The sequence below is a fragment of the Mytilus californianus genome, unplaced genomic scaffold (genome assembly GCF_021869535.1).
Source record: "Mytilus californianus isolate M0D057914Y unplaced genomic scaffold, xbMytCali1.0.p SCAF_1, whole genome shotgun sequence".
Taxonomy (NCBI): Eukaryota; Metazoa; Mollusca; class Bivalvia; order Mytilida; family Mytilidae; genus Mytilus; species Mytilus californianus.
In genome coordinates this window covers 112,001,341-112,022,296 of record NW_026262581.1, presented here as the reverse complement: position 1 = coordinate 112,022,296, position 20,956 = coordinate 112,001,341, and the positions used below count along the sequence as shown (strand labels likewise).

The 20,956-nt window shown below is 32.8% G+C and overlaps 1 protein-coding gene across 1 annotated transcript; it reads left to right on the top strand.

Moving 5' to 3' along the window:
- The first annotated feature begins 884 nt into the window (after nucleotides 1-884).
- LOC127711434 (mesencephalic astrocyte-derived neurotrophic factor homolog) lies at nucleotides 885-11,418 on the top strand. Its single transcript, XM_052217487.1, has 4 exons — nucleotides 885-1,149; nucleotides 3,400-3,524; nucleotides 5,180-5,321; nucleotides 9,227-11,418. The coding sequence occupies exons 1-4, from the start codon at nucleotides 1,059-1,061 to the stop codon at nucleotides 9,418-9,420; spliced, it is 552 nt and encodes a 183-aa protein (XP_052073447.1). The 5' UTR covers nucleotides 885-1,058; the 3' UTR covers nucleotides 9,421-11,418.
- Nucleotides 11,419-20,956: the final 9,538 nt, after the last annotated feature.

Sequence of the window (20,956 nt, the reverse complement as noted above, 5' to 3'; positions counted from 1 at the left end):
CTCCACACGGCACTAAAGACAAACTCTGTAAAAAATAAAATTGAGAATGGAAATGGGGAATGTGTCAAAGAGACAACAACCCGACCACAGAACAGACAACAGCAGAAGGCCACCAACAGGTCTTCAATGCAGCGAGAAATTCCCGCACCCGGAGGCGTCCTTCAGCTGGCCCCTAAACAAATATATATACTAGTTCAGAGATAATGAACGCCATACTAAACTCCAAATTGTACACAAGAAACTAAAATTAAAAATAATACACTGAGACTAACAAAGGCTAGAGGCTCCTGACTTGGGACAGGCGCAAAAATGCGGCGGGGTTAAACATGTTTATGAGATCTCAACCCTCCCCCTATACCTCTAGCCAATGTAGAAAAGTAAACGCATAACAATACGCACATTAAAATTCAGTTCAAGAGAACTGAATTTTAATGTGCGTATATAATCAGTATTGTTAAAATAATTGACACTGAAGAAGGCTATTTGTTAAGCCGAAATATTTGCCTCCAAGATTTATTAACAACATCTTCGTATAATACCTTCTTATATAAGTATCGTTGTGCAAATCTCTAGACTTATATAATTTTTTCCTTATCTGCACAGTATCGTCTATTCTAGACGATCCGGTACATAGTAAATTTGCTGGTTGGTCCTTTTTATAGACTTCTATATATATATATACCAATGTTATCCACTTTAAAATAATATGAGTTTTGAATTTCTTGTCAGACCGATGTGTACAATGTAAATACATGTTCTCTCTCTTTTTACCGTTATTTCATTTTAGTTAAACATTTATATAAAAGGTTAGTTTTACTTCCGGATTTATCCGTTGTTGGTATTCAGCCGAGTACGTTCCATTTCCGGTGCAATTTTAACCAATCAAAGTACGCCAAGTACATGTGCTTCCTGTGATACACGTCTGTCAAAATTTGCGTCAACGAAGTAAATACTCTAAAACGTTAAAGTTGAATGAAAGTTAGTGAATAATTTAAACAATTCACCAAAAAGACTCAAAGAAAACTCAGTTAACTTAATTGTGTTCGTTGAACCTGAGAATGAAGATTGAAATTATGTCTTGGGTAGCACTTTCGTGTCTCTGGTTAATGTTTGCCGGTTCTGCCGCTTTGAAAGAAGGGCAATGTGAAGGTAAGAAATAATGACTGTCTATATAAATTGATGTCAGGAGCTCACTCGTATTATAATTTCACTACAGGCTATAATCAGTGGAACTGGAGTTTGGATAATTGGGCTTTGGACTGTTAGACACTCCGCTAAGCCTAAGCAAATTTGTACATACACCCCCTTTATTTTCTGTTTTACCAGAGACTTATCAATGAACATTGTTGATAGCACGTATATGTACTTAATAAAATGTTATGTCAAATCTTTCGTTTTATTTTTGAAGTATTATAACAATGATTAATTATTAATCATTGTTATAATACTTAAGATGAATAAATAAACAAAGTATGAAAACCTGATTTAGCTTATGTCTGTGCTTGTTTCCTTTAATTGTTGTCAATATTTTTGGATGACTCGATTACTAACTTATTCTATGAGTTCATTTGTGATTATTTATACTTCAACCCATCACGGTACGGGAGCGACACAAAGATTGGTACCAGTTGAAGCGGATAGAGATTGTGAAATGAAAGCTGCCGTACTTATCAAATCAATAGACAATACATACATGGCATAAGTTATCATACACTATCGAAACTTTTGTCTTTGTGATGAACATGATTGAATAAAGAAAGAAATATATATTCAATCTTTAAGGCCAAAAAAAAATATACGTCTGATTACGGTTACCCGACCGACCCTACTTTTGAGCGCCGACCCTAAGTCATTTTATTTCCGTCGTAAAGTGAAAAATAAACTGAACTCGTGTCAAAAGCGAAGTTAGTGTTGCAAATGATATAAATCAATTGCCTGATACATCCCAATGTTCACAATCGTGAGAAATGACAGCTATTTTAAGGAAAATCGCAACTTGTGTGATGCAATAAACACTTTGCCGCCATTTTTTCCCAAGGGAAATAATCCAATCATCAAAAATACGGGTAAACTCGGCCCATGATCAACTCGGACCACGACAAGTCGAAACGGCATGACTCAAAATCATGTCACAAAAAATAAAATGGAAATACCGACCTACCTACCCTATTTTTTTTAAAGTATGTAACCTTAAACAGATATATATTTTTTTTTTGGCCTAAGAGCATTAAACAGGCTACTTGATCTGAGGTAATTGGTGCCTCTTTTTTCTTGTATTAGATGGTAGTTTTTTATCTGCAGATTTAATATTTAAACATTCCTAAATCACTTGGAGAACAGGTCAGTTCACAGCATATCATTATACCAATCTTAAGACACGTGCAATAATTACAAATGTACCAAAATTGGAATTCTTACCTGTGACTACAAAATTTTACAACCTATCCGCTTCAGCTAGTACCAATATCCGGTGTTGCTCCCTTACGGTGCCCATGGAACAAATCAAAATATCCATTCACAAATTTCCTTTATCACTAATTTCCTGTTTGATACCTCATTTAAACAATGGTATGTAGAGGTTTTTCAATAATTTTAATAAAGTTTTAAACATTTACACAAATTTGCCTTTCTTGTTTACTTTTGTACCACAATGACACTTTGTGATTGCAACTCCTCTGACACCATTCAGGCATTGGACAAAAGAAAGCTCTCTTACTTTATAGGTTTTTTTTGCCATCATGTTGTTATCAGAGGACATTAAACAGTCATTTCAATATGACCATTTTTATTGAAGTTTATGGACTTTTTACCATATTTTGATTATCGTACCACAACGACACATTGTGACCACAGGCACTTGTCTCTGAAAAAATATTACCTATATATAATACTTTGATATAACACTAGGTACCCAACTCGTATTTTTGAAAAATGTCATACGGTTGCAGACTTCTGTTACATTTCGATTCTGTGGTTGTTTGTCCCACTGCAACGTGTTGTGTCGTAAATCTACATTAAATTATGTACAAAATGGTTTACATTGTATAACAGGCCTATTTTTGTTGTCAGAATCATTTGAAGCAGACCTTCCAAGTATGTCAACTGTAAATTATTTCGTCATCTCACAGCCAAATGGCAATGTAAATCTTGCGCAGCTATATTATTATTTTTATATTTTCCTTAGATACAGGTAACTATGATATACCAAAATTTTCTAATCAGAAGTGTCAAAACATTGGAGAGTTTCGTTTTCAGTGTTATCTTGTGTATGAGTAAGTTTTCATTGCATTGTACAGTCCACTGCATATACATACATTGTACATTGTCGCTGACAATGAATCTGATGTAAATATGAAATTCATTACTATTGGAAACTTATGGTTTTTTTTTGTTTTTTAGTCTGTGTCAAAGTTTTAGACAGATTTGTTAATTCCTTAGATGAGGATGTAAAAAAGAATCAAGAAAAAGTAGAACAAGAATTGAAAAACTTCTGCAAAAAATTAAAAAACAAAGAAGAAAGATTTGTAAGTATATATAAGGTTGTGCACATACATTTTCTGGTTCTCAGATTGGTGACAGACTCACAGTAAGTAGTACCTTATGACCTCTGGAAGGTTATTGGTGCATGTTTGTTAATTAATCATCATATGTTAGTATAAGTAATAAGATTTGCAATTTGAGGGAAATATTATGCTCCTTTGTGATAAATCATGAATAGGAACAAAAAACCAAGAAGGTTTTTTTCCATCGCATGTTACTGCTGCCATGCTGTTGAAGGTCTCAGAGTATATTAGTGGTTTGACCCTTCTACCATTCATGCTCCTTTCTGGAGAAAGTCTGCATGGTTTTAAAGAATTGGTCAAAGGCCAATAACTCTAATAGAATAAGAAGTCATATGTTCTTCGATTCTAATTGCAAGAAGCTTAAACCTCCAGTAAATTCTAATTTGCAGCTGTTCATATAGCCTGGATCCTTTGAATTCCTTTCTCAATTTTTAATACGCCAGAGAAAATGGGATATTGTATTATGGTTACTGTGGCTGTCAGGTATACTATACTGCAGTCCATCCATCTGTCAACACTTCGTACAATAACTCAAATATGATGTTACCATTCCCATGAAATTTTAAGACACCATTAGGATTGACGGAAGAAAGATACCTTTCCATTTCTGACAATTTTTATTTAATCGTACCAGAGTTATGTGATTTTGAAAATTTTCTGGTAGTAGTTTCAGATTTATTGGACTTAAACTGTCTAATTTAAGAAAATTTTTAACATGTTGCATCATAATTTGAGTACATGTAACTTGGATTTGATTACAGTAAGATAATGTTTGATGTTGAAAATTTTCTGATTCATCATTCTAGAGTTATGGTACTTTGACCATCTGAAAATAAGACAATTTTTTATTCTATTCTGCTTGTCTCAATTTACTACAAGAGCATGTTGACAAACTCATTATTTCTTTTCAAAATCTATAATTATTACCTAATCCATATTAATATATATTCAACTTTATTTACAAAAAACAATATCTACTGATAAATATCAAAATACAATCCTTTACTTCAAATTTCTTCTTACAATGTATAAATTTCTTTACACAATCAGTTATTCTTTTGGATTTGGTGTTTCAGACTTCTGCTAGTGTTTCTTTTAAGCTAATGGTCCATCAAACATAAAAGTGATCAATGAATATTTTACAAATGAACAGTACTGTTTTACTTTTAATGTTGTATTCTTTTGTAATATAATTATTGAGTACTGTATTTCTGTGTACTGTCATCAAAAAAGTTTCTTTTATTTTTTTTGTGATTTTGGCTTATTTAAACACTAAGTGTGCTAACTAAAATCACCAATTATAAATTGTTTCATGAAGGAAAGCAGTTTTATTTTATAGAAATTTTGCTATTGACCATGCATGACTGGAAACTTGTAGGACGTTTGAACATGTGACAAAAAAAATTCCTGATTATCACTGGCGAGTAACGGTTTGCAGATTATACACAACTTTTGACAGTACATATTGAGAGCAACTTCGAGTTAGTCTTTTTTCAGCTTTCACATTTGATAAAGAATAAAATATGCACAGTGAAATTCTGTAGTTTTAATACTTAACGCCACAACATTATGACATATTGCATTAAATTAATATTTAAATTTTATTACTTATTTAGTGTTACTACATTGGTGGATTAGAAACTTCAGCAACAAATATTCTACGTATGATATCTAAACCAATAGGCTACCATATGCCTGCAGAAAAACTGTGTACTAAGCTGAAAGAAGCAGATGGTCAGATCTGTGAACTTAAATATGGTAAGGATGGCTTACAGTTAATATCATTTATGGATAAATGTAAATTATGTTATTAAAATTATTTTGTTTGATCAATGGGTTTGATTTAACTATCTACAAATTCATAAAAAAATCATGGTTATCATTTTTTGCTCACCTTGTTCATCACTTGGTGTCTGTCATCCTCTGTTAAGTTTTACAAAGGTCTCCTCTGAATTTCTGAAACTACTGGGACAATTGGAACAGAACTTTATGAATACAAACATGTATCATCCTTAGTTTCTAGTTTAAAAAATGTTTCTCATTATCTTGCCTACCATCCTACATGGCCACCAAGGCTAAAATAAAACATAGGGTAGCATGCAAGTTTTATCTATATGATTTTGCAGATATGGATAGAGATAATTTGTTAAGGCATAAATGTTCGGAATTTGTAAATTTTAAGATGTACCAACTGTTCATTTGGACAAATGATGATTTTTACCAATTTTTTTTTTACATTTTTATACGACCGCAAAAATTGTCGTATATTGGTATGACGTTGGCGTCGTCGTCGTCCGAAGACACATTGGTTTTCGCACTCTAACTTTAGTTTAAGTGAATGGATCTCTATGAAATTTTACCATAAGGTTCAATACCACAAAAGGAAGGTTGGGATTGATTTTGGGGGTTATGGTACCAACAGTTAAGGAATTAGGGGCCAAAAATAAGCATTTTTGTAACTTCCAGACATAACTTGTGTGTTAGTGTATGGATCTCTCTGAAATTGTACCACAAGGTTCCATTTCACACAGGGAATGCTGGGATTGATTTTGGGGGTAATTGCCTCAAAATATTAGGAATTAGGGGCCAAAAAAGGGGCAAAAAACAAGCATTTTTCTAGTTTCATGACAATAACTTGTGTGTAAGTGTATGGATCTTTCTGAAATTGTACTACAAGGTTCCATATCACAAAGGGAAAGCTGGAATTGAGTTTGGGGGTAATTGCCCAAAATCTTAGGAATAAGGGGCCAAAAATAAGCATTTTTGTAGTTTCCAGACAATAACTTGTGTGTTACTGTATGGATCTCTCTGACATTGTACCACAAGGTTCATATCACACAGGGAATGCTGGGATTGATTTTGGGGGTAATTGCCTCAAAATATTATGAATTAGGGGCCAAAAAAGGGCCAAAAAACAAGCATTTTTCTAGCTTCATGACAATAACTTGTGTGTAAGTGTATGGATCTTTCTGAAATTGTACTACAAGGTTCCATATCACAAAGGGAAAGCTGGGTTTGAGTTTGGGGGTAATTGCCCTAAAAGAATTTGGGGCCAAAAAGGGGCCAAAAAACACATTTTTCTAGTTTCCAGACAATAACTTGTGTTCAAGTGTATGGATTTCTCTGAAATTGTACTGCAAGGCACCATACCACAGAGGGAAGGCTGGGATTGAGTTAGGGGGTGATGAATCATAAGGGGGTTCAAAAAATTTGGGGGGGGGGATTTTTTTTTTCTTTTTTTCCTTTTTTTTTTCTTTTAAAATTTTCCATTTTAAGTTGGTTATTTCTAATTTATATTTAAAAGCAAATAATAATGATATGGTAGGAGATACACACCAAACAGGATGTGTAAATTATTATATAATAAGTATTGTGCAATAACAAGAAATTTTCAACTGCACAGTATTGCGCAATAGCAAGAAATCTTCAATTGCACAGTATTGCGCAATAGCAAGAAATATCCAATAGCACAATATTGCGCAATAGCAAGAAATTGTCAATTGTACAGTATTGCGCAATAGCAAGAAATATTCAATTGCACAGTATTGTGCAAAAAAAGATAATTTGTATAAATTGCTTATTTCTTGACCAATTTCAATGGGGTTTTTGGGCCCCGTTTTTAAATTGGTCCACATTGAGGTCCAAAGGGTCCAAAATTAAACTTTGTTTGATTTCATCAAAAATTGAATTATTGGGGTTCTTTGATATGCTGAATCTAACCGTGTATTTAGATTCTTAATTTTTGGTTCCGTTTTCAAATTGGTCTACATTAAGGTCCAAAGGGTCCAAAATTAAACTTAGTTTGATTTTAACAAAAATTGAATTCTTAGGGTTCTTTGATATGCTGAATCTAAACATGTATTTAGAATTTTGATTATGGGCCAGTTTTCAAGTTGGTCTTAATCGGGGTCCAAAATTAAACTTTGTTTGATTTCAACAAAAATTGAATATATGGGGTTCTTTGATATGCTGAATCTAACCATGTATTTAGATTTTTGATTTTTGGGCCCCGTTATCATCTTTGTTCACATTGAGGTCAAAAGGGTCCAAAATTAAACTTTGTTTGATTTCATCAAAAATTGAATTCTTGGGGTTCTTTGATATGCTGAATCTAACCATGTATTTAGATTTTGGATATTGGACCATAATAGGTGAATGTCCAATTTAAAATTTTTAAGTTCTTAGACCACATTCATTCTGTGTCAGAAACCTATGTGTCAAATATTTAATCACAATCCAAATTCAGAGCTGTATCAAGCTTGAATGTTGTGTCCATACTTGCCCCAACTGTTCAGGGTTCGACCTCTGCGTTCGTATCAAGCTGCGCCCTGCGGAGCATTTTATTGCCTTTTGAGCTGAAATTGTCAGTTTACAGTAACTAGGTTAGTAGACTCCTTTTAGGAATTATTTCCCTTGAATGATGATTTTAATCAATTTTTTGGTCTCATTTTTGCTTTCATCTTGAAAACTAAAATAGATATAGGAAATTTTTTTATGGCAAAAATGATCGGTCAGACAAGCTCTGACCAAAGTAAGTCAACATGGTCCAAATTGCAGTTATCTCTTTAAAGGAGTGACTGCCTCTTAAATGACGCTTTTTTAACGATATTTTTTTTTAATTTGCCTATTTTGAAAAGTATAATAGATAGAGAGCAACTTTAAATAGCAAAAATTATCTACCAATCAGTCAGCATGGCCAAAATCATAAGTGGACTCCTTATCGAAGTGATCAACCCATTTGTCATGCTTTTAATGACTGGATTTTCTACATCTTTTACACTTGAACAACTCTTTAAAGTTTTGCAATTCCATTCCAAAAAGTTGATGGTTATAATTTTTTGTCCTGTCAATTTGCTGTCATTTTGTTGTTGCTATGCTTGTGCCTACATTTTTTGGTAAGATCCTGTTCAAATTTGAATGACTTGGTTTTCTCTCGTCTAAACTGTGGTTAACTTCAATACCTAATCAGGAAAATATGAATTGGGGAACCATTTTACAGGAGGGGGCTAGTTAAACTATCCCAAATTAATTCTTGTCACTGGTATAACATTTTTATTTCTAATCAGATCCTCTATAAACATGATCAACTTGTGTGATGGTTTCCACTCATCAAAACATCAAGTTCCAAAAAAAGAGGGCACCATTTTTTGGGGAGACCAACTTGTAAAAATCTTCCATGCTAGATTAATTTCATTTACCAGTATATATTGTAGGCAAATTAATAATAAACTTAAAAACTGGAAGTATAAGTACCATATTCAAGACATCATGTTCTTTGAATGAATGCTTGGAGGGATTTTACAGCAATAAGACTATCTGAAAGCTGTTCTTTTGATCTGTAATTTTAAACATTGTTTTGTTTATAAAATTCAATGGTAGGACCTCATCAGTAGTTGTCATGTCTTTCAGTATTTGTAGAACTGTGTTATGTTATTAAATGGCAAATCTTTGATTATTTCTGTTAAATTTATTCACAGCTTTTATAGACTCAGTACTATTTAGAATTTGACAGACAGATTGTATAGCAATCTGTCTGTTGTTGAAGTCTGAATGTTGCCCTCTAGATGTCTTTTGGTTATTTTTGTGGTGGGGTTGTTGTCTCATTGATTTATACCCTACAACATTTTATTCATGTTTAAAATTTACTCTTGTATTTTTTTCAGATAAAGAAATTGATCTGGCATCAGTTAATTTGAAGAAATTGAAAGTAAAAGATTTGAAAAAGATTTTATCTAACTGGGGAGAAGATAATGCCTGTAAAGGATGTGCTGAAAAGTCAGACTTTATCAAAGTGGTAGAGGAATTAATGCCTAAGTATGCTCCTGAGGCTGCCAAAAAGAGGAAGACAGAGTTATAATGTTAATACTACTTAGGGAAAAAACTATTATAACTATGATTATTGTTAGATTATTCAAAGGAAAATAAATTAATGTTTTATACATCTGCAGAAGTTTCTGGCTGATTAGTGGTATTTCTTTGAATATTGTTATTTTTTTCTGTAGAAGATTGCTAAGAAGTTTATTTCTTGCAAACTTCAACTTAAACTTTAAAATTTTCAATACACCTGAACTTACACCTAAATTATGGAAGCATTCAAAGTAAACCCCTTAAAACAATGCAAATAGTTAAAATTAGTAATGGTGGTATGATATGCTGAGCAATATAAATGTATATCATATAGGCCGATATTTGATGAAGTGCTTAAGAAATGTTAAACATTAATAAATGATTTTTGTATGGCATAAGATGTCTTGCATATGCATGAAAAGATTAACAATTCACCATAACAAGATAAAATTTTCATATATTTGAAATATAAAATTTTGTATAAAATTTTTAAACATTTAGGATTTACTGCAATAATTTATTTGCAGTTTTAGTGTTATAGATGACTTCCAGCAAGTTTGAATGTGTATCATCTTAATGAAAAAATGTATGAAGAGATTTTCATGTTTCATGGAACGGAACCGTAATTTTGAAGACTTTAAACATGAAGACTCTCTTGAGATTTTTCCCTCGGCCTACAAACATGGTTACATATTTGTTGTCTGCATTTTTTCTGGTATATATAATATTAAGGAAATAGTTGTGTTACTTTTATCTGGAAATCTATTTTAACATGACTTGTCCAGTTTATAATAGACACAGACAATAAGATCAATAACATTATATTATGTTTAATATTATTTTAAAGGTTTTGATTATATAAAGGAAATGAGGATATATATTTTTAAACCTTTGTGTAGACGATATGGAGTGAAAAATGTTATTTAAAGATGAAATGAATATATATTTTAAAATATAAGGAGGAGGTAACTATTATCAGGAAAGAAAAATTTTGGATGGTTTTCACAAGTTTAACTTAATACAATGCTGATGTCTGTTGTACTAAATGTTGTAAACATATTAAGAACCATCATATGTTGATGACTTAAACTGTATACTATGTAGTGTAAATGTAATATTTTTTAAAACTAACGTTTATTTATAATATAATTGTTTATATTTGTTTAAAAGAAGATTATTGACAAAATATATTTTCATGTGTCTTAACAATGATAATTTTCATTGCAAACTCTCTTGACATAATCTTGGGACCATTTTGGGACTTGACGGTGAAACAGTTCTTCCTCTCCAGGGATCACTAGCATGTCATCACTGAGGTTGCCTTTTTGAACCACTGCTTGTGGATAGATTTATTTGACTCCAATCTTTACCGACAAGGATTGCCAGTTTGCCTTCCGAAGGATGTGGTTCTCTATTGGTATTCTGGTTTTCTCCACCTTTAAAAACTGGCCTCTGTTATATTGTCAAGGCAACTGAAAGTTGAGTTAAATGCCAACAGACAATCACAGTACAATTCAAACATAGCAATTCACTTATAAATATGGGAACAATGCAAAGGCACATTTTAATATTTTGGGATTATTCATTGTTTGATTCAATAACCCTTTGCAGTAACTTTTCATGTTTTAATGAACATCATCAAATTAACAGGGTTTCAAATCTTCTTTGTTAATTAAAGCCATGCAGATGTATTAAGTATTTATATTACAGAAATATAAAAATAAATGACTAAATTTTCCTTGCAACTTTTTTTATTAAATGTGTATTTTATGTAGTAGGGATGTTAAAGTATATTTGCACAGAGAGTGAAGTATATAAATGCTTTTGACTGTTATTGTAAGGGATATGAATGTTCCAATGATGTATGAATGTAGATTCACTGCACAATGTGTCATTAACTCAAAGCGATCTTGTGATATCATCCTGTCATTTAGGTATAGTTGTAAACGTATGGTGTGAGTTGTTAATGAACAGAAATATTTTGTCTAAATAAAATATCTTTATGTCATGGGTTATTACTTATCTTTAACAGTTCAAACAATAGACCCAAATGTTTTTACAGTCTTTTTTTCACAGGAATGTGTATCAACATGATTAATTCATTGTATCTATACTACTGAAAAAACGAGGTCGTATTTGTTAACAAGCATGACGTAAAAACGACAAATCAAAGAATTCAACTTTATATATAACTATTATTGGACAATGGTGTTGTTTAAAAATTACACCATTCCATGTCCTTTTGTTTTCCACATAATTAATATTTAATACCAATAATTAACAAGTTCCGGGTATAATCAGACACAGATACCAATAATATATGTCACATGCAGTTTCCTGTTACCTTCTGTAAATCACTCCTCTAGCAGGGGAACCTGGAATTCTTCCAGTAGTTGTTATGCCCCCGCCGTAGTGGAGGGGGCATTAAGTTTTACCCTTGTCCGTCCGTCTTCCCAAAGTTGGGTTCCGTTCTCTAACTTTAGTTTGCCACAACCAAATGTTATGAAACTTATACACAATGCTTATAACCACAAAACACAGATCAAGTTTGAATTTTGGTGGCGTCTATTTATTCGTTCTAGAGTTATGCCCCTTTACAAATGGAAAAATCGTTGAATTTTTCGTTTCCGTTCTTTAACTTTAGTTTGCCTCTACCAAATGTTATGAAACTTATACATATAATATACATGTAACAATAACGCTATGTAACCGTAGCCTCAATAATTATTGTTACATTCGTAATTAATCGGTTCCTTACCCAACTTTGCATTCCGGCAATTAGTCTCCGATGTAACAATAATATTTTTATTATTGTTACATTTCCATGTAACCGTAGCCAGTGCCAATATTTAATCACAATCCAAATTCAGTGCTGTATCAAGCTTGAATGTTGTGTCCATACTTGCCCCAACTGTACAGGGTTTAACCTCTGCGGTCGTATCAAGCTGTGCCCAGCGGAGCATTTTATTGTCTGTGTCGACCCGCAGAATACCTAGTATACAGATGTCTTATCTTACAATGTTTCTGTCTGTCATATCTTTACTACTAAAATAAGGAAGTCCATTGTTAGCTGGCATGATGTAAAATCGACGACCAAGAATTGAACTTTATATACAACCTATAGAGGACAATGGTGTTGATTAAAATTTACACCAATCCAGGTCCTTTTGTTTTCCACATAATTAATTTTGCCAATAATTAACAAGTTCTGGGTTGATTCCGATACCAATAGTATATGTTACCTGTTACCTAATCTGTACGTTCCGCCTCTGTCAGGCGCACCACCAAACGGTGTATTTTGGATTTGCTATATACACAGTCATAATCACATCTGAACTTCGTCATTATACAGGGATTGACACTACTAAATTCAACCATTGTCACGTAGTTTCCGGTTGTAATAAGAAAACCAGGATGGGTTCAAACAGAAAGATTTTTAAAGTAGTTGCATGAGCATTGACAAGTTTCATTTCCACGGAGATTATTTGGATCCACCCCCTCAGTCATGGTCTATTGACTTTGAACTTTTGCATAGTTTTCATATTAAAGTTTGTGATTTGATTAGTTTAAAATGAATCACTCAAGGTGGATCATCAGTATATATTTCCTCAGATAGAATTTTCTTATACTTTGCTAGAATAAAGATTTTACGATGGTTTTTTCAAAAATATAATAATAAATAAGGGTCAACGTGCTATTTTTCAAGCTACAAATTTGCATAGATTGTTCATGAAAAAACTTGTTTGTGAATAAAAAGAAATATATGAGATAGAATTTTGAAATAAAATATGAGAAGATAGGTTTTATGATATGCTTTAAGAAAATAAAAATAAAAAATGGTGTCATCCAACTTGTTTTCTTGCTACAAGTAAAAAATGAAAATTTCACTATCATTCCTGTATAAATTTCTACTTAAGAGGTATCTCCCCTTATTTGGCTAAGTTGAAAAATTGATTCTATAAACACAAATATTTGGTATTTGTTTAAACATTTTGGATAATGCAATAAATCACTTATTTTTCTTTATACAAATAAACAATCTTACAATTAAATTGCAAATCTGTCTAAAAATTTGCAAATTTAGGCAAAGAACTAGACCAATTGAGTACTGCTATTGTACAATCCAAGATGGCGGTATACAGTGAATCTACCTTAAGTTAAGTAAATGATATTTGATTGCAGTTGTATTAGCATTTGCACCTATTTCCATTGAGATTATATGGCCCTGTCCCTCATCATGGTTCATTGACTGAATCTTTTGATTGTAAACAAGTCAAATAATGTTTTGGTTAGTTTAAAGGGTACCAATTATGATAAGTCTGTGGTATTTGGTATGAAGTTAAAATTTCCATGGATTATTTGACTCTTCACCTTCAGTCATGGTTCATTGACTTTGAATATTTTGAATAGTTAACATTTTTAGCTCACCTGGCCAAAAGGCCAAGTGAGCTTTTCTCATCATCCCTTGGCATCCGCCACTTGTTGTCATCAGCTTCGTCGTCCATTAACTTTTACAAAAATCTTCTCCTCTCAAACCACTTGACTAAATTTAACCAAACTTTTATTCCTATTATCTTTAAAACTGTAATAGATGTATAGAAACTTTAATAGCACAAATGATCAGCAAGACGATATCTACAAATAAACCATGATGGTCGAAATTTTCAGTTGACTCGTTATTTGAGTGATTGCTCTTTAATGATAATTTTAACATTTTTTTTATGAAAAATAAGTAAATAGAAACTTTAGTAAAGAAAAATTATCAGCAGGATAAGATCTACAAATATGTCAACATGACAAAAATTGTAAGTTAACTCTTAAACAGAGTTGTTCCCCTTTAATGATAATTTTTACTAAATCGTGGCCATTGTTGGAGATGCAGTTGATCGACACTGGCTCTTTAGAGCCTCTAGTTAAATCTTGCCATATGCTTTTTTTTTAGCTCATCTGGCCCGAAGGGCCAAGTGAGCTTTTCTCATCACTTGGCGTCCGTCGTCGTCTGTCGTGGTTAGCTTTTACAAAAATCTTCTCTGAAACCACTGGGCCAAATTTAACCAAACTTGGCCACAATCATCATTAGGGTATCTAGTTTAAATAAATGTGGATAGTGTCCACATGTGGACACAGATGATGCCCCCGCTTGCATATCATATAGTTATAAAGGGACATACCTGAAGAACGGTAAAAGTGACGCTACCCAAATTTGAATTTGATCTGAGTTTTGTGGTAATAAGCATTGTGTGTAAGTCTCATAACATTTGGTTGAGGCTAACTTAAATTGAGAACAGAAACTAAAAATTCAGCAATTTTTCTATTTGTAAACACGCATTACTCTAGAATGGTTGTGTATAAGTTTTATAACATTTGGTTGAGACAAACTAAAGTTAGTGAATGGAAACGAAAAATTCAGCAATTTTTATACGACCGCAAAAATTGAAAATTTTTTGGTCGTATATTGGTATGACGTTGGCGTCGTCGTCGTCGTCGTCGTCGTCGTCGTCGTCGTCGTCGTCGTCGTCGTCGTCGTCTGGCGTCGTCCGGCGTCGTCCGAAGACACATTGGTTTTCGCACTCTAACTTTAGTTTAAGTGAATGGATCTCCATGAAATTTTACCATAAGGTTCAATACCACGAAAGGAAGGTGGGGATTGATTTTGGGGGTTATGGTACCAACAGTTAAGGAATTAGGGGCCAAAAAGGGGCCAAAAATAAGCATTTTTGTAACTTCCAGACAATAACTTGTGTGTAAGTGTATGGATCTCTCTGACATTGTACCACAAGGTTCCATATCACAAAGGGAAGGCTGTAATTGATTTTGGGGGTAATTGCCTCAAAATTTTAGGAATTAGGGGCCAAAAAAGGGGCAAAAAACAAGCATTTTTCTAGTTTCATGACAATAACTTGTGTGTAAGTGTTTGTATATTTCTGAAATTGTACTACAAGGTTCCATATCACAAAGGGAAAGCTGGAATTGAGTTTGGGGGTAATTGCCCGAAACGTTTAGGAATTGGGGGCCAAAAAGGGGCCAAAAATAAGCATTTTTCTAGTTTCCAGACAATAACTTGTGTTCAAGTGTATGGATCTCTCTGAAATTGTACTGCAAGGTACCATACCACAAAGGGAAGGCTGGGATTGAGTTTGGGGGTGATGAATCATAAGGGGGTTCAAAAAATTGGGGGGGGGGGGGGATTTTTTTTTTTTCTTTTTTTTTCTTTTTTTCTTTTTTTTTTTCTTTTAAAATTTTCCATTTTAAGTTGGTTATTTCTGATTAATATTTAAAAGCAAATAATAATGATATGGTAGGAGATACACACCAAACAGGATGTGTAAATTATTATATAATAAGTATTGTGCAATAGCAAGAAATTTTCAATTGCACAGTATTGCACAATAGCAAGAAATCTTCAATTGCACAGTATTGCGCAATAGCAAGAAATCTTCAATTGCACAGTATTGCGCAATAGCAAGAAATATCCAATAGCACAATATTGTGCAATAGCAAGAAATTGTCAATTGTACAGTATTGCGCAATAGCAAGAAATATTCAATTGCACAGTATTGTGCAAAAGAAGATACTTCCTATAAATTGCTTATTTCTTGATCAATTTCAATGGGGTTTTATTCTTGAATTCTTGGGGTTCTTTAATATGCTGAATCTAACCGTGTATTAAGTTTTTGGATTTTGGGCCCCGTTTTTAAATTAGTCCACATTGAGGTCCAAAGGGTCCAAAATTTAACTTTGTTTGATTTCATCAAAAATTGAATTATTGGGGTTCTTTGATATGCCGAATCTAACCGTGTATTTAGATTCTTAATTTTTGGTTCCGTTTTCAAATTGGTCTACATTAAGGTCAAAAGGGTCCAAAATTAAACTTAGTTTGATTTTAACAAAAATTGAATTTTTAGGGTACTTTGATATGCTGAATCTAAACATGTATTTAGATTTTTGATTATGGGCCCAGTTTTCAAGTTGGTCCAAATCGAGGTCCAAAATTAAACTTTGTTTGATTTCAACAAAAATTGAATATATGGGGTTCTTTGATATGCTGAATCTAACCATGTATTTAGATTTTTGATTTTTGGGCCCCGTTATCAACTTTGTCCACATTGAGGTCAAAAGGGTCCAAAATTAAACTTTGTTTGATTTCATCAAAAATTGAGTTGTTGGGGTTTTTTGATATGCTGAATCTAACCATGTATTTAGATTTTTTATTTGTGGACCCCCTATCAAATTGGTTCATATTGAGGTCAAAAGGGTCCAAAATTAAACTTTGTTTGATTTCATCAAAAATTGAATTATTGGGGTTCTTTGATATGCCAAATCTAACCGTGTATTTAGATTTTTAATTTTGGGTCCCGTTTTTAAATTGGTCTACATTAAGGTCCAAAGGGTCCAAAATTAAACTTAGTTTGATTTTAACAAAAATTGAATTCTTGGGGTTCTTTGATATGCTGAATCTAAACATGTGTTTAGATTTTTGATTATGGGCCCAGTTTTCATTGAGGTCCAAAGGGTCCAAAATTAAACTTAGTTTGATTTTAACAAAAATTGAATTTTTGGGGTTCTTTGATATGCTGAATCTAAACATGTGTTTAGATTTTTGATTATGGGACCAGTTTTCAAGTTGGTCCAAGTTGGGGTGCAAAATTAAACTTTGTTTGATTTCAACAAAAATTGAATATATGGGGTTCTTTGATATGCTGAATCTAAACATGTATTTAGATTTTAGATTTTTGGCCCAGTTTTCAAGTTGGTTCAAATTGGGGTCCAAAATAAAACTTTGTTTGATTTCAACAAAAATTGAATATATGGGGTTCTTTGATATGCTGAATCTTACCATGTATTTAGATTTTTTATTTTGTGGGCCCGCTATCAAATTGGTTCATTTTGAGGTCAAAAGGGTCCAAAATTAAACTTTGTTTGATTTCATCAAAAATTGAATTATTGGGGTTCTTTAATATGCCAAATCTAACCGTGTATTTAGATTTTTAATTTTGGGTCCCTTTTTTTAAATTGGTCTACATTAAGGTCCAAAGGGTCCAAAATTAAACTTAGTTTGATTTTAACAAATATTGAATTCTTGGGGTACTTTGATATGCTGAATCTAAACATGTGTTTAGATTTTTGATTATGGGACCAGTTTTCAAGTTTGTCCAAGTTGGGGTCCAAAATTAAACTTTGTTTGATTTCAACAAAAATTGAATATATGGGGTTCTTTGATATGCTGAATCTAACCGTGTATTTTGATTTTGGACATTGGACCACAATAGGTAAATTAAAAAAATTGAAGTTCTTAGACCACATTCTTTCTGTGTCAGAAACCTATGCTGTGTCAAATATTTAATCACAATCCAAATTCAGAGCTGTATCAAGCTTGAATGTTGTGTCCATACTTGCCCCAACTGTTCAGGGTTCGACCTCTGCGGTCGTATCAAGCTGCGCCCAGCGAAGCATTTTATTATGTTTATAAAGGGACATAACTCAAGAACGGTAAAAGTGTCGCCACCAAATTTCGTACTTAATCTATATTATGTAGTAATAAGCATTGTGTATAAGTTTCATAACATTTGGTTGAGGCAAACTTAAGTTAAAGAACAGAAACTAAAAATTTTGCAATTTTTCCATTTATAAAGGGGCATAACTCTAGAACGGTTAAAGTGATGCCACCAAAATTCAAACTTGATCTGTGTTTTGTGGTTATAAGCATTGTGTATAAGTTTCATAACATTTGGTTGAGGCGAATTTAAGTAAGAGAACGGAAACTAAAAATTTTGCAATTTTTCCATTTATAAAGGGCATAACTCTAGAACAGTTAAAGTGATGCCACCAAAATTCTTGATCTGTGTTTTGTGGTAATAAGCATTGTGTATAAGTTTCATAACATTTGGTTGAGGCGAATTTAAGTTAGAGAACGGAAACTAAAAAAATTGCAATTTTTCCATTTATAAAGGGGCATAACTCTAGAACGATTAAAGTGACGCCACCACAATTCTTACTTGATCTGTGTTTTGTGGTAATAAGCATTGTGTATAAGTTTCATAACATTTGGTTGCGGCAAACTTAAGTAAGAGAACTGAAACTAAAAATTTTGCAATTTTTCCATTTATAAAGGGGCATAACTCTAGAACAGTTAAAGTGACGCCACCAAAGTTCAAACTTGGTCTGTGTTTTGTGGTAATAAACATTGTGTATAAGTTTCATAACATTTAGTTGAGGCAAACTCAAGTAAGGGAACGGAAACCAATTTTGGGACGTACGGACGGACGTACGTACGTACAGACTGACAAGGATAAAACTTAATGCCCCCACCGCTACGGCGGGGGCAAAAAAATTGAGATGGCCGCCATGGCTAAAAATAGAACATAGGGGTAAAATGTAGATTTTGGCTTATATCTCTGAAACCAAAGCATTTAGAGTAAATCTGACATAGGGTAAAAATGATTATCAGGTCAAGATCTATCTGCCCTGAAATTTTCAGACAAATCTGACAACCCGTCGTTGGGTTGCTGCCCCTGAATTGGTAATTTTATGGAAATTTTGCAGTTTTTGGTTATTATCTTGAATATTATTATAGATAGAGATAAACTGTAAACAGCAATAATGTTCAGCAAAGTAAGATCTACAAATAAGTCGTCATGACCAAAATTGTCAGTCAACCCCTTTAGGAGTTATTGCCCTTTATAGTCAATTTTTAACAATTTTTCGTAAATTTTTGTTATCTTTTACAAAAATCTTCTTCTCTGAAACTACTGAGACAAATTTAACCATACTTGGCCATAATCATTATTAGGGTATCTAGTTTAAAAAATTTGTCCGATGACCCCCGCCTTCCAACCATCATGGCCGACATGGTTATTTTTAAAAATAGAACATAGGGGTAAAAATGCAGTTTTTGGTTTATATCTCTGAAACTAAAGCATTTAGAGCAAATCTGACAGGTGGCAAATAAGTTCAGATTTAGATTTATCTGCCCTGAAATTTTCAGACGAATCCGACAACCCGTTGTTGGGATGCTGCCCCTGAGTTAGTAATTTTACAAAAATTTTGCAGTTTTTATGCCCCCGCCGTAGCGGAGGGGGCATTAAGTTTTACCCTTGTCCGTCTGTCCGTCCGTCCGTCCGTAGGTACATCTCAAAGTTGGTTTCCGTTCTCTAACTTTAGTTTGCCTCAACCAAATGTTATTAAACTTATACACAATGCTTATTAACACTAAATACATATCAAATTTGAATTTTGGTGGCGTCACTTTTACCGTTCTAGAGATATGCTCCTTTACAAATGGAAAAATTGCTAAATTTTTCGTTCCGTTCTCTAACTTAAGTTTGCCTCAACCAAATGTTATGAAACTTATACACAATGCTAATTACCACAAAATACAGATCAAGTTTGAATTTTGGTGCCGTCACTTTGACTGTTATGCCCTTTACAAATGGAAAAATTGTTAAATTTTTCTCTTTTTTTTTCTAAATATCAAGTCATTTTTAAAATTGGAGTTATCTTCCTTTGTCCATGATTATAGTTGAATCAACTACAATCAATGCTTTATACAATGCAATGTTTAATTATGCCTTCCACTGACAAATTAAAGCAATTTTTACCCTTCATTTCTAAAAATATTCTAAAGTCTTCTTTAAAAATTGGAGTTATCTTTCTTTGTGCATAATGGTAGTTGAATCAACTACAACCAATGCTTTATACAATGCAATATTCAATTTTACTTCCTACTGATAAATTAATTTGTTTCCGTTTTCTAACTTTAGTTTGCCTCAACCAAATGTTATGAAACTTATACACAATGCTTATTACTACATAATACAGATTAAGTACGAAATTTGGTGACGACCCTTTTACTATTCTGGAGTTATGTCCCTCTATAAACATAAAAATTGCTGAATTTTTCGTTTCCGTTCTCTAACTTTAGTTTGTCTCAACCAAATGTTATAAAACTTATGCACAACCGTTCTAGAGTTATGCGTGTTTACAAATAGAAAAATTGCTGAATTTTTAGTTTCTATTCTCTACTTAAGTTAGCCTCAACCAAATGTTATGAGACTTACACACAATGCCAATTACCATAAAACTCAGATCAAGTTCAAATTTGGGTAGCGTCACTTTTACCGTTCTTCAATTATGTCCCTTTATAACTATATGATGTGCAAGCGGGGGCATCATGTGTCCACATGTGGACACTATCCACATTTATTTGTTATTATCTTAGATATCATTATAATATCTAATATCTAATATTATTAATTATGATTTTAACCTTATTTTACATGATTTCCAAAGCATCAGTAAATACAGGTGAGCGACACAGGCTCTTGGTAGCCTCTAGTTTTATTCAAAATAACAAAAAGACCAGACATATATCTGTGTCAACATTTTATTTTGTAGTAAGAATTTCTCACTTATTATGAGTAATAGGATAACTATATTTGGTATATGCGCTCCTAATAAGGTTTACATGTCCATTACACATGGTTCACCTGACCTTGACCTCATTTCATGGACCAGTAAGTAAAGTGTTTTAAGTCCATGTTTAAGAT

Excerpts from the sequence above, each read along its gene's own strand:
- LOC127711434 (XM_052217487.1), top strand. The coding sequence starts at position 1,059 with ATGAAGATTGAAATTATGTCTTGGGTAGCACTTTCGTGTCTCTGGTTA. Across the intron at positions 1,150-3,399 it reads GAAAGAAGGGCAATGTGAAG|TCTGTGTCAAAGTTTTAGAC; the intron begins GTAAGAAATAAT and ends TTTGTTTTTTAG. Across the intron at positions 5,322-9,226 it reads GATCTGTGAACTTAAATATG|ATAAAGAAATTGATCTGGCA; the intron begins GTAAGGATGGCT and ends TATTTTTTTCAG.